This window comes from Emys orbicularis, chromosome 7 (assembly GCF_028017835.1).
Source record: "Emys orbicularis isolate rEmyOrb1 chromosome 7, rEmyOrb1.hap1, whole genome shotgun sequence".
In the NCBI taxonomy this organism is placed as follows: Eukaryota; Metazoa; Chordata; order Testudines; family Emydidae; genus Emys; species Emys orbicularis.
In genome coordinates, this window is record NC_088689.1 from 7,126 (window position 1) to 21,346 (window position 14,221).

A 14,221-nucleotide genomic window follows, 5' to 3' on the forward strand; every position below is an offset into this window, starting at 1 on the left:
AGTTAGCTTAGGATTATGTTATTGTTGTTGTAAAGGACGTAATAATAGTAATACCTTTCACGTTCATGCTAATCATGCATTGTCATTACATCCAATCAAAACCCCTAAGGTTGAAGCATCTGATGTAGAATCTGAATTCTGAGATTTAATGCAAATAGAGATTTGAAAATGTTTGTTGTACTAGTAGTACAAAAGGGGGGGTTGTGGAAGCAGAGAAAGAACTGACAGGAAGGAACTGCAATGCATGACAGTTCGTTAGCAAGAGTCAGGCTAACTGTAACCCTAATAACGCGAGATTTGTAGAAGCGAGGATTGTGTGAGGCGAGTGGGAAAGAACTGTGTGAGAAGGTGTTGCGACCTTGTGTAGATAATGTGTAGAAAATATTGTATGTAGGCTAGAGTCAAAACAAGTGAGAAAAATAAGATATCAAGATGGCCTATGTATAAACAAAATGCAGCTGTTGCTTGTTATTGTCTGTAATGAAAGGTATAAAGGTTTGCTGTAATTGTTTACCTGTAGAGAGACCTGCTTAGCTCTCTCCCTCTGCGCAATTGTGAGAGTTAATAAAGCATCTGACTTGCTGTACCCAAACAAAAAGTGAGAACTCTGTTATTCTCCGACAACGTTATAACTTGAGTTGACAAAAGTTTGTAGTGTTGACATGCCCTAAATCAGAAGTGTCCCTTCTTGTCTTAAAAAAAATTCTAATAAGTATATGAAGAATTGCCAACATTGGTCACTGATTAGCTACACCGGACACATTATTGTGCACTACCAGGACTGGCATAGTTAACGTTTAGACAGCTTTCTGTTTATTGTTTTCTTAATACGTACTTTGGAATTTGTTATCAGGACACATGGCTCAGCTTCTCTTTAACCATTTATTTCTTGCATTAATAATCACAGCCTGCACATTCTATAAGCATAACATGTCATATCATGTAATGTTCACCAACACGCAAGGTCTAACTTGGGTGTAGAATCCTGCATTTATCTGCAATCCACAGCATTTTAAAAACGCCCCTGTCCACAGACTTTTCTAGTAACACCTGCTGGAACTGCAGTACGAGTTTGAAATTCAGGAAATCATTTATTAGCTTTGCTCTGTTGCTTCTGCTGAGACACTAGAGGAGCAGGATGGGCAGGAGCAAAGACATACTGGCATATGGGGGTGGGGGTTAAACGAATGGGGAGCAGGTGCAAGAGGAAGGAATAGGAGAGTGGTAGGAGAAATGGGTAAGGATCAGATACCAAAAGAATGGGTGCTGGCCTGGTGGGCTAGTAGCAGCATGTGGAGATGTTCAGGACCAATAGGGTCCCTTGCTCCTAATTCCAGGAGGTGCAGAGAAGGGAGCATATGTAGCCCAAGGGAAGGAACAGGATTCATGTTATTCACAAGGGACCACCTAAGGCTCAGCAGCAGCATGAGTTCTGAAGAAACTACTTCCAGGGTCACCTCTATGCAGCACCTTGGGTGGCAGGGAGAAGCAAGGAGCCCCGATGCTCATATCTCCAGATAGGATGACATCTGCAATACCATCATTTGATTATAAGCCACTGGAGAGATGAGCTGCACATCACTGCTTTCAGCCAGTCCCTCTGTCTGCCAAGCCAAATTACTAACCAAAAGTGATTCTCTTTACTAAGTGAGCTGTGCTTGACTAACCTGTTCCACTCTCAACATGTCGATGATCTGGTCAAACAAGGGTGTTCGCAGCAAGTCCCGGTGAATTAATAGCGTTTCCAGAGCATTACAGGCAGCAGGATATTCACACTTTGAATCTCTGACTGGGGTTGAAGAATGGACAATTGGTTACATTCCACTTCACATTAGAAAGGTGTTGAAAAGCACGTGAGCAGATACAGCTTTGTTGACCATATCATTCATTCCATATCAAACTCAGTCCAACTCATCAGAATGAAAAGGCATCTCTCATCTTACCTATTCTGGTGACCTTCTCTACACTGGCCTCTGTATCCACGTATATATGGCAGATCCCTTCACTGTGCCCCATAACCGGGATTCCTTTAGCAGCTTTCTGGATATCCCTAACCAGCTGAGAAGAGCCACGTGGAATGATCAGGTCTATCAGTTTATCCAAATGGCAAAGATCTTCTACTTCCTCTCTGGTGTTCACCTGGAGTAACCAAGCCAAGACACTATTATAGACTTTGAAGGACTTTGAGCATGGTATCATCCAGAAAGTGCTGTATGTGTAGTGCACACACATGGCGACAAATCCTAGATTCATTTCTAGACACTCACCAGCTGCACTGCATCCTTGACCCCATGGATGGAAAGTGCTTCTTGTGTTAGATGGTGAAGGATTTGATTGCTATGTGCTGCCTCTTTCCCTCCTTTAAGTAATAAGCCATTTCCACTGGCAATGGCCAAGGCAGACACCTGTCAGAAAGGGAGAGAAGAGATTAGAACCCAGAATATATCTATTAATACAGACATAAGATTCACTATCTTCTCTCACTGGGGAACTGTTAGGCACCAAGCGCACACAGTTCCTTGGTTGAAAATGTAACATATTGCAGAAATAAGTCCATAATTTTCAAAATACTGTTGGCAAGGGGCCAAGTGCTGGTGGATATGTCAAGTGACATGAGAACTTTGGTATGAGGTATGGGATGAACTGGATAATTGTGTGGGCCTTCTTCCTCAGGAAAATAAACTTAAGTGTGAGTTTGTTAAATGAATTGACTACTTTCCCTAACCTTCCATGGGATGTTAAGTGTTGAGCTTTTCAAAAGTGTTTGAGACTAAAGTGCATTATTGTGAAGGATTAGAGTTAACCCATGCTCCCCTAGAAAAGAATTAACTTAGTCAACTGCTACCTGAGAAAGCGCCTACTTCAGACAGGAATTAAAATGTTCTTTGATGCCTCAAAGATTACAAACAGAGACTGATCATCATGAATGAGTCTGAGAACTGACTAGGTGGCAACTAATGGTGTAGGTTCATGTGTCAATACTACTGCACTGGATTAGGTTCTTAAAGCAAGATTCTCAAATCCACTATGGCCACTTTGCTCTACTCATTCTGGACAGTGGTGGCCAATGAACAACTGCCCCGAGTGGGGAACATCATCTTCTGTGTGTTGCCTAAAATAAACAAGTTACACTGGTCTACAATTTTTGAGAAGTCGTCTGCTTCAGAGATAAAATGTACTATTTATTATGTATTTTGATGTGCTGAATTCAAATATGACAATTAAAACAACTGATTGGCTACTGTTTCTAAGATATTTAAGTTTTTACATTTTATGTCTATGTATATTGTGTAGATAGTAGAGTTTTAATCATAAATTGTAAACCTAGGTCTCTTCATGTGTTTATGGTTGCTTTACATGATAATATTTCACCTGTCCTGTTTATGTAACACTTTAAAAATCAGCAAAAGGGTTATATAAATAAAATTTATTATGAAACAAAAGGCAAAAAACTATTATGTACATAGTTTAGTCCTATTCAGTGTCTACTCGGCGCTTCTTGGCTTGTCTCTTGTATTCATTAAATGGAGCCTCTCTTGTCACTGTCCAGCAATAGTCTGCAAGCACTGATGGGCTCCATTTGCCCTGATAGCGTTTCTCCATTGTTGCAATGTCCTGGTGAAATCGCTCGCTGTGCTCGTTGCTCACTGCTCCGCAGTTCGGTGGAAAAAAATCTAGATGAGAGTGCAAAAAATGTATCTTTACTGACATGTTGCAACCAAGGCTTTTGTATGCCTTGAGGAGGTTTTCCACCAACAACCTGTAGTTGTCTGCCTTGTTGTTTCCGAGAAAATTTATTGCCACTAACTGGAAGGCTTTCCATGCTGTGTTTTCCTTGCCACGCAGTGCATGGTCAAATGCATCATCTCGAAGAAGTTCACGAATCTGAGGACCAACAAAGACACCTTCCTTTATCTTAGCTTCACTTAACCTTGGAAATTTTCCACGGAGGTACTTGAAAGCTGCTTGTGTTTTGTCAATGGCCTTGACAAAGTTCTTCATCAGACCCAGCTTGATGTGTAAGGGTGGTAACAAAATCTTCCTTGATTCAACAAGTGGTGGATGCTGAACACTTTTCCTCCCAGGCTCCAATGACTGTCGGAGTGGCCAATCTTTCTTGATGTAGTGGGAATCTCTTGCACGACTATCCCATTCGCAGAGAAAACAGCAGTACTTTGTGTATCCAGTCTGCAGACCAAGCAAGAGAGCAACAACCTTCAAATCGCCAAAGCTGCCACTGATGTTGATCATAGTTTATGCACCTCAAAAGTTGTTTCATGTTGTCATAGGTTTCCTTCATATGGACTGCATGACCAACTGGAATTGATGGCAAAACATTGCCATTATGCAGTAAAACAGCTTTAAGACTCATCTTCGATGAATCAATGAACAGTCTCCACTCATCTGGATCGTGAACGATGTTGAGGGCTGCCATCACCTTCCATGAAGAAGAATGGGACAAGATCCTTTTGACGGTCACGGAACATGGAAACCCTAACATCACCTGCCAGGAGATTCCACTGCTGTAGTCTGGAGCCCAACAGCTCTGCCTTACTCTTGGGTAGTTCCAAATCCCTGACAAGGTCATTCAGTTCACCTTGTGTTATGAGGTGTGGTTCAGAGGAGGAGGATGGGAGAAAATGTGGGTCCTGTGACATTGATGGTTCAGGACCAGAAGTTTCATCCTCTTCCTCGTCTGACTCAAGTGAGAATGATTCTGGTGCATCAGGAACCGGCAGTCCTTCTCCGTGGGGTACTGGGCGTATAGCTGATGGAATGTTTGGATAATGCACAGTCCACTTTTTCTTCTTTGACACACCTTTCCCAACTGGAGGCACCATGCAGAAGTAACAATTGCTGGTATGATCTGTTGGCTCTCTCCAAATCATTGGCACTGCAAAAGGCATAGATTTCCTTTTCCTGTTCAACCACTGGCGAAGATTTGTTGCACAAGTGTTGCAGCATATGTGTGGGGCCCACCTCTTGTCCTGATCTCCAATTTTGCAGCCAAAATAAAGGTGATAGGCTTTCTTAACCATAGTGGTTATACTGCGCTTTTGTGATGCAAAAGTCTCTTCACCACAAACATAGCAGAAGTTATCAGCACTGTTCACACAAGTACGAGGCATCTCTGCTCACTTTGGCTAAACAGAAATGTGTCCCTTTGCAAAATCAAGCAGTGACAAATAAGAGAGCACGACACTGTATGACTTCTAGAGCTGATATAGGGCAATTTGTTCAGCAGAGTGATGTAAGCTTCGTTATGATTGCATCATCCATGACTGCTAGGAATAACATGATGCAATTCATATCATGTATGACGCAATACCAGCTTCAGATTGCATCATTCATTGTTTTGCCTAAAAAGCAAGTCCTGTCCAAACCCAGTCATAGATTTATTCATAGATCCAGTCAAAGATGTATTTTAGTCATTTCTGGTTTAAATTGAGATCCCTTCCCTTTATAACTCACTTATCCTCCGCCATTCCCAAGTCAAGGGTCGTATATACTGACCCAATAGCATATCTTGAAAACTAGAGCCAATCAACAATTTTAAGCATCATTTTCGTTCTCAGTGACCCAGAATTAGTAAAGTTTGACTACATTTATTTCAGAAGCATTTTGGCTGTAGAGCAGTGTTATCATAGACCTATTAGATATAAATTACCCTATAAAAAAGAAACATACAACTAGATGTGCCTTGCACCACCATCACCACTTCGATTTTATTTTTCAGAGATTAAAGGCCAGAAGGTAGCATTAGAGCCTCTAATCTGACCTTTCATAGAACACAGGCCACAGAATTTCACCCAGTAACTTGTTGAACTACAGCATATCTTCCAGAAAGGCATTCAGTGTCTATTTGATGACACCAAGATATGGAGAATCCACCACTTCCCTTGGTAGTTTGTTCCAACAGCTAGTCACTCTCACCAATAAATATCTGTGCCTTATTTCTAATTTCAATTTTTCTAACTAACTTTCAACCATTGTTTCTTATTGTGCCTTTCTCCACTAGTTTAATGTGGCCTTTAGTACCCAGTATTTTCTCTCAGTGTAGGTACTGTACTTATACACTGTAATCAAGTAATTGCTGATCTTTCAAATGTTGTATTCCTTCCCTCTCACCCTGCATCTCCATTTCGTCTTTAGATTGTAACCTTCTTTGGGGTAGGGAATGTGAAAGACTGTCTGCATAGTGCAGTGCCTAGCACATTCTGAAATATAAATATACAGCATTTTAATAATTTGTACACAAAATGTCATATTCAAGTAATTGTAGGGTCACAATTTCAAACATTCAGAAGTGCAGAAATGAAAGTTATGGTTCTCACAGTAACATTAACTTTGCCCTCATTGTATAACATGTAAAGTGTTATGGTTATTGTAAATGCAAATTTCTCCTGACTCTCTTTTGCAAGGGGAATACTCCAAAATCCATTTGCTAAAACCAGGACACTCTGTTTTCAGTCCTGGATGTAGCAAATGGATTTTGGAGTATTCCCCTTGCAAAAGAGAGTCAGGAGAAATTTGCATTACTGTGGGGACCAGCAGTACACTTGGACCCGAGTTCCTCAGGGGTTCCATAACTCTCCCTCCATCTTCCATAGGGCAATGGCAGAAACAGTAGCACGAGTGACCTTGGAGGGGGATACGATGATATTGCAGTATGTCAATGACTTGCTAATCGCCAGGTCAAATGAGAGGGACCACTTAAAAACCCTAAACAGACTGTTTATATATCTTCCTGAGGCCGGATTTAAATTAAGCGCGAAGAAAGCTCAGTCACAACAGCCAAAGGTCCTGTATCTAGGGCATGAGATAGCGCAGGGAGTAAAGGCTCTCACAGTAGACAGAAAGCAGGCAATTCAAGAGTTAAAAAGACCACGGACAGTTAAGGAAGTCCGGAAAGTGCTGGGACTCCTTAATTGTTGTAGGACATATATACCGGAGCACTCAGAGATGGTGGAACCGATTCAAAACCTTACCAGAGGGGGGAAAACCTGCAAATGAGTCAGTAATATGGGGCACAAAACAAGAGGAGGCATTAATAAAAATAAAGCAAGCTCTAGCCTCCACCCCTAGCTTGGGCTTACCCGATATGGGAAAGCTATTCCACCTTTACTGTAATCACAGTAAGACATGTCTGCCTTAAGACCCCCTGTATCACAAGGGCTACCAGAGTGCATGGCCACTTTGGATTGTGCAACCTGGGCTGTAAAAGCCCCTGAGCCGTATACCGTCACAGGTATGCTGGTATTACATACCTCACACACACTCATTGACCTCCTTAATACCGGGCGGCTAAAATCCATAACAGATGCCCGCAGGAGTCAGTGGGAATCAACACTGTGCATGCAAAACCCTAATTTCTCCATAGTTAGGGACAAAGGAATAAATGTAGCTGAATACCTGAACATAGATGGAGAGGTACATGAATGTCTCATAGCTAAGGGAGAGGAAGTGTTGGGAAGAGTTAAGGAAGAGCCACTAGAGAATCCAGACATAATTTTGTATGTAGATGGGTCAAGGAAGTATGAAAATGGAGTGCCATATACAGGATGGGCAGTGGTAATCAGTGATGGACCAGTAATAGCGTCAGGTCAGCTGGATGGTTCAAAATCAGCTCAAGAAGCAGAGCTGACAGCCCTCACTGAAGCTCTAAGAGTGGGAGAGGGCAAAAGGTTCACAGTATACACAGACAGCAGATACGCATTCGGAGTAGTGCATGACTACATGGACATGTGGTCACACAGGGGTTTTTGTAACAACAACCGGCAAGCCCATTAATAATATGGATGCAGTTCAAAGACTAACGGAAGCTGTCAAACTACCATCAGAACTGGCAGTAGTAAAAATAAAAGCACATCATAAAATCTCAAGTAAGGAACAAAAAGGAAACTACTGGGCAGATTAATGCGCTAAAGAGGCTGCATAGGCAAACCCTGTCAGGGTTTGTGCAACTGCAGTGTCCGAGGAGGAAGTGGATTTGAAAAAGCTACATGCAACCATAAGCCCAGAAGAGAAAAGTAAATTAGAAGAACAAGGCTGTGTGTACAGAAATCACCTCTGGTACGGGCCAGGGGGAGAGGAGCTGGTAACTCCTGAGTGCATACAGGCTCTGCTGCTCCATGCCATCCACTCCCCAGCCCATCTGGGATGGAGACAAATGAGGGGTGCCCTGGAGCACTGGTGGTGGCCAGCCATGAAAAAAGATGCCTTACAATGTCTCAAAAGATGTGTAACATGTGCACAAGTGAACGTGGGTAGAAGGAAGAAAGTACCCCTGAACCACCAACTGCGGCCAGAGGGACCGTGGCAGAATCTGCAAATTGATTTTACTGGGTCCTTGCCACAAAGCAGGGGGTATACGTACATTCTGGTAATTACTGACACTTTCACCCAATGCATAGAGGCATTCCCCACCAAAAACTGTACTGCCACAACAGTGACTCGAATCCTAGCAAAGGAGATAATACCCAGGTAGGGTCTGCCGCTGTCAATAGACTTGGACCAAGGAACTCACTTTACGGGGCGTGTAATGAAAGAGGCATGTAAGGCATTAGGAATAAAGCAAAGGTTCCATATACCGTACCACCCTGAAAGCTCAGGGATGGTGGAAAGGATGAATAGAACAATAAAAGCAGCCTTAACAAAGGCAGTTCGGACACAGGAGATGGATGGGCACACATGCTGTCTGCTGTTCTCTATCGAATCACTGGCAGCCCAAACAGGCTGACTCAGCTAACACCCTTTGAACTAATGACAGGAAGAGCAATGAGAATGCCTAGTGATGAGTCCTGCCTGCAGGAGGGTCGGGGCCCTTTGCAGACAGGTTGCAGAACTACATTAAGGTATTGGACAGTGAATTAAAAGACCTATACAACCAAGTAAAAGAAAATCAAATCCAGCTGGATGATAACAGCAGTCTGAACAAACCTGCATTTAAAGTTGAGCATTTGGTAATGTGCCGTATTTATCCAAAGGTTAAAGGACTCCTGAAACCAAGGTGGCAAGGCCCCATGCAGGTCCTTTTGACTACTAATACATGTGCAAAGGTTGGGAGAAAGATGGGAATGTTTTGGAGGCACCAAAATCAGTTAAAACTGTTTGAACCAGCACCTGAAGGACTGAAGGGTGACCATGAGGAGATTCTTGCTGTGACTCCTGCTGCCCCTGTGGTGCATGAGGAAGGACGCAAGTAGTGTGCCGTGTGAAAGGGAGGACTGGGAATGGGTCACTAACTCCCCTCCTCCGGGTTTGCTTCGCTTTAACTGCCACACTAAAGAAATGCTTTGCTCTTGCAGAACACGCGCAGTAACCAACAAACAGGTCTGGCCAGAGGTAAAGGTGGCACTATGGTTAGGACATGAGCACACAGTAGAAAGTAAGAAGGTTCAAATAAAATCATACACTGATGTTTATAACAATAGGGAGATTAGTAACATCATAATTTTGACAGGTTTCAGAGTAGCAGCCGTGTTAGTCTGTATCCGCAAAAAGAACAGGAGTACTTGTGGCACCTTAGAGACTAACAAATTTATTTGAGCATAAGCTTTCGTGGGCTACAGCCCACTTCATCGGATGCATAGAATGGAACATATAGTAAGGAGATATATATTGTGACAAAGTTCCTCCTCTATCTTGGTGGGTCCTTCGCTTATTGGCGGATTTTCTTGCCTCAGAGATTCACCATGTGGGTTGGGGAACAGCCCAGAGACCTTCCCCTCTGGAAGAACCCACAGTCCAGGTCAATTGGGAGGTTTGGGGGGAACCCGGGCCCGCCCTCTACTCCGGGTTCCAGCCCAGGGCCCTGTGGACTGCAGCTGTCTATAGTGCCTCCTGTAACAGCTGCATGACAGCTACAACTCCCTGGGCTACTTCCCCATGGCCTCCTCCAAACACCTTCCTTATTCTCACCACAGGACCTTCCTCCTGGTGTCTGATAACACTTGTGCTCCTCAGTCCTCCAGCAGCACACCCTCTCAATCTCAGCTCCTTGCGCCTCTTGCTCCCAGCTCCTCACACTCGCACCACAAACTGAAGTGAGCTCCTTTTAAAACCCAGGTCAGGGCCGGCTCCAGGCACCAGCCGACCAAGCATGTGCTTGGGGCGGCACCTGAGAAGGGGCGGCCAATGTTGGGGTGACGGGGGGCGCTCGCGGTGGTTGTTTTGTTTTGTTTTGTTTGGCGGGGCGGCGCTCGAGGGTTTTTTCTTTTCTTTTTTTTCGGCCGGGCAGCGCGGGGGGTGTTTTGGCGGAGCGGCGCTGGGGGGGGCGGGATTTGGCGGCGCGGCCCGGTGCTCCGGGGGTTTGGGCGGCGCGGCGCTGGGGGGGGGGCGGGGGTTTGGCCGGCCCCGTGCTCGGGGGGCGGGGATTTGGCCGGCCCCGCACTCCGGGGGTTTGGCCGGCCCGGCGAGGCGAGGCGCTGGGGGGGGGGGGCAGGGGTTTGGCTGGCCCGGCGCTCGGGGGGTTTGGGCGGCCCGGGCCGGCGCTCGAGGGGGGGACCGGGGTTTGGCCGGCCCGGCGCTCAGGGGGGTTGGGCGGCCCGGCGCGGCGCTCCGGGGGGTTTGGCCGGGCCGGCGCGGCGCTCGAGGGGGGGCCCGGGGTTTGGCCGGCCTGGCGCTCCGGGGGGTTGGGCGGCCCGGCGCGGCGCTCCAGGGGGTTTGGCTGGCCCGGCGCGGCGCTTGAGGGGGGGCCCGGGGTTTGGCCGGCCTGGCGCTCGGGGGGGTTGGGCGGCCCGGCGTAGCACTCGGGGGGGGGGGGGGGGGTTGGGCAGCCCAGCACTCGGGGGAAGCGGGGGGGGGGTTGGCCGGCCCGGCGCTCCGGGGGTTTGACCGGCACGGTGAGGCGAGGCGCTCCGGCGCTCGGGGGGGGTAGGCCGGCCCGGCGAGGCGCGTCGGGGGGGGGGGGGGGGGGTTAGGCCGGCCCAGCGAGGCGCGAGGGGTGGGTGGTTCTGCGCCCAGCGCTCCGGGGGTTTGGGTGGCACGGCGCTGGGGGGGGGGGGGGGTGGTCTGCGGCACTGGGGGGGGGTGTGTTACAGCGGGGCTGCGCTCTTCTTTTTTGCCTGGGGCGGCAAAAAAGTTAGAGCCGGCCCTGACCCAGGTGCCCTGATTAGCCTGCCTTAATTGATTCTAGCAGCTTCTTCTTAATTGGCTCCAGGTGTCCTAATTAGCCTGCCTGCCTTAACTGGTTCTAGCAGGTTCCTGATTACTCTAGTGCAGCCCCTGCTCTGGTCACTCAGGGAACAGAAAACTACTCATCCAGTGACCAGTATATTTGCCCTCTACCAGACTCCTGTACCCCACTGGTCTGGGTCTGTCACAATATACACATACAGAGAACATGAAAAGGTGGGAGATGCCCTACCAACTCTAAGACATCAGGAATCATAACATTCAAAAACCAGTAGGAGAACACTTCAACCTCTCTGGTCACTCAGTAACAGACTTAAAGGTGGCAATCTTGCAACAGAAAAGCTTCAAAAACAGACTCCAACGAGAAACTGCTGAACTTGAATTAATATGCAGACTAGATACCATCAATTTAGGCTTGAATAGAGACTGGGAATGGCTGAGCCATTGCACACATTGAATCTATTTCCCCATGTTAAGTATTCTCACACCTTCTTGTCAAACTGTCTGAAATGGGCCATCTTGATTATCACTACAAAAGTTTCTTTTCTCCTGCTGATAATTGCTCATCTTAATTAATTAGCCTCTTAGAGTTGGTAGGGCAACTCCCACCTTTTCATGGTGTGTGTGTGTGTGTATATATATATATATATATATATATATATCTATATCTATATCTATCTCCTTACCATATGTTCCATTCTATGCATCTGATGAAGTGGGCTGTAGCCCATGAAAGCTTATGCTCAAATAAATTGGTTAGTCTCTAAGGTGCCACAAGTACTCTTGTTCTTATCACAATTTTGGTAACAGCTGACTGCCCAGTTATTTGCTGGTGTCAAGTGCCAGAGATTATGGAATTTTATGGGAGCATCTGGAGGGAATCATGGAGTTGCATGAGCCCCCCCTTCGAGACGACAGATACTCTCAAACCATGTTGTGGCCCTCTCAGAGGGACAGTGTCCACAATTAATGCAACCAGTGTCCAAATTACCTTTACAGGAGGACAGCTGCGTACTACTAGTGAAGGGGAATATAAGGTCCTGGGCTATCCCTCATTTAAACACAATTACATGGCATACTGCCACGATTTTTGGACAGTGTAAGGTAAATTATTAGGATACTGTGTCCAGTTCTGGACTCTACACTTTAAAAAAGGGTATGGAAAAACTGGAAAGAGATCAGAAGAGAGCTACACCAATGATTAGAGGTCTAGAAAGCCTGTCTTGCAATGAAAGATTTAGGAAACAACTTATTCAGCTTATCCAAGAAAAGCTTAAGAGGAGATTTGACCTTGGTCTCTTAGTAATTCCATGGTAGATTTCTGATGGTAGAGGACTCAAATATAGCAGCCAAAAGCACAACCCTTGAGGGTTAACACGAATTTTCAAAGATAATGGCCAATGGGTCTGCAATCACATCAGCCAACTCCCTCAGCACCCTTGGATGCATTAGATCTAGACCCATGTCCTCTTTAAAACAGCCCTCAACACATCTGAAGACTTATCAGGTCGCCTCTCAGTCTACTTAAGACTAAACATGACCAGATTTTTTAACCTTTCATCATAGTCAGATTTTTTAAAACTTTTGTAATTTTTGTTGCTTTCCTTTGGACCTGTCTCCAATTTGCCCAAATATTTCTTAAAGCGTGGCAACCAAAAATGGACAATACTCCTCCTGGGGCCTCATCAGTGCCAAGCAGAGTGGAACTATTACCTCCTGTGCCTCACACACACAACACTCATGTTAATAAGCCCCAGAATGATATTAGCTTTTTTTTGCAACTGCATCACACGGTTGGCTCATTCAGTTAGTGATCCACTGTATCTCCCAGATCCTTTTTGTTGTACTACTTCCTAGCCAGTTATTCCCCATTTTGCATTTCATTTTTCTCTCTTATGTCAAGCACTTTGCATTTGTCTTTATTGAATTTCATCTTGTTGATAAATTAGAGAATTGGTCTGAAATAAAGTCTTTTGAATTCTAATCCTGACTTCCAAAGTGCATGCAACCCCTTCCAGCTTGGTTATCATCCACAGCTTTTATAAGCATGCTCTCTACTCCATTACTGAATTAATTAATGAAAATACTGAATAGTATCTGACCCAGGACAGACCCCTACGAGATCCCACTAGATAGACATCTGTCAAACTCAGAAGATGTAAGTCTAGTAGCAAGTAGTTAGAAGAACATTAAATATTGGTATTAAATAGTGCTCAGAGGCCCCAACTAGGTCTAAGCCCCATTGTGCTCAGTAAGCATATATGAATAAGAGGTCCCTACATAGAAGGGCTTGCAACCTGAGGAAACAAGTGACATGGGGAGGAGGAATGTACATTCAAATAGGTACAATTATTGAAAACATTTACAATTTATTAAGAAGTGAAAAAACTCTCCCATCTGCCTATTAACGCACCACAAACTGGCTGATTTCTTCTGAACAATGCAGAAGTGGGTCCTGAGGAGAGTTCTGATGGAGAGGGTAGTATGCCAATAAAATCCAGTTTAAGGGAACCCCTTGCAAGACAGTGCTTTGGAAATTAAGAATTGAATGCTGGTTCACTCACCACCCCACCAATCAGAATATTTCTCCTTTTGTTGCCTGTGACAGCAGGGGACTGCACTCGATGACCCAAGAGGTCACTTCCACTCCTATGTTTCCAAAGGACATCTCAAACAAAAACATTTTATTTCACCTCATCATGTACCTGTGGGAGGCAGTCAGGGCGGGATTCGAAGATCACCAGCAGGACCCCAATAGGCACAGTCACCTGTTCCAGCTCTAAGTCTTTTGCTATTCGTGTTCTGCGAATGACACGGCCTACACTCTCCTGGGAGGATGCTGCGATCTGACGAAGTCCTATGGCCAAGCTATTCAGCTTTGATGTAGACAGACTCAGTCGCTTCATCAAAGGAAGTGCCAATCTCCCTGAAATAAGAGATGATTAAGTCATGCTGGAGATACTTAACAGCTGCTTGAGACTAGATATCCAGGCTCCATCCACCACCTTACATCTGCCTAAGAAATTATACAGGCACTTTTCCACTCAAAAAGATATGACCTGAGATGAACTATATAGGCCATCAG

At 45.4% G+C, this 14,221-nt stretch overlaps 1 protein-coding gene across 1 annotated transcript in view; it reads right to left on the reverse strand.

Annotated features, from left to right (window-relative positions):
• Nucleotides 1–1,667: 1,667 nt before the first annotated feature.
• Nucleotides 1,668–14,221, reverse strand: part of ALDH18A1 (aldehyde dehydrogenase 18 family member A1) — a gene marked incomplete at its 3' end in the record, with an annotated part of 67,468 nt that continues 54,914 nt past the window's right edge. The window contains exons 11-14 of the mRNA XM_065407530.1: nt 13,842–14,062; nt 2,268–2,405; nt 1,944–2,139; nt 1,668–1,789 (exon numbers count right to left, since the gene is read on the reverse strand). Coding sequence (XP_065263602.1) covers nt 1,668–1,789; nt 1,944–2,139; nt 2,268–2,405; nt 13,842–14,062 — 677 coding nt within the window. The remainder of the gene's footprint in view (nt 1,790–1,943; nt 2,140–2,267; nt 2,406–13,841; nt 14,063–14,221) is intronic.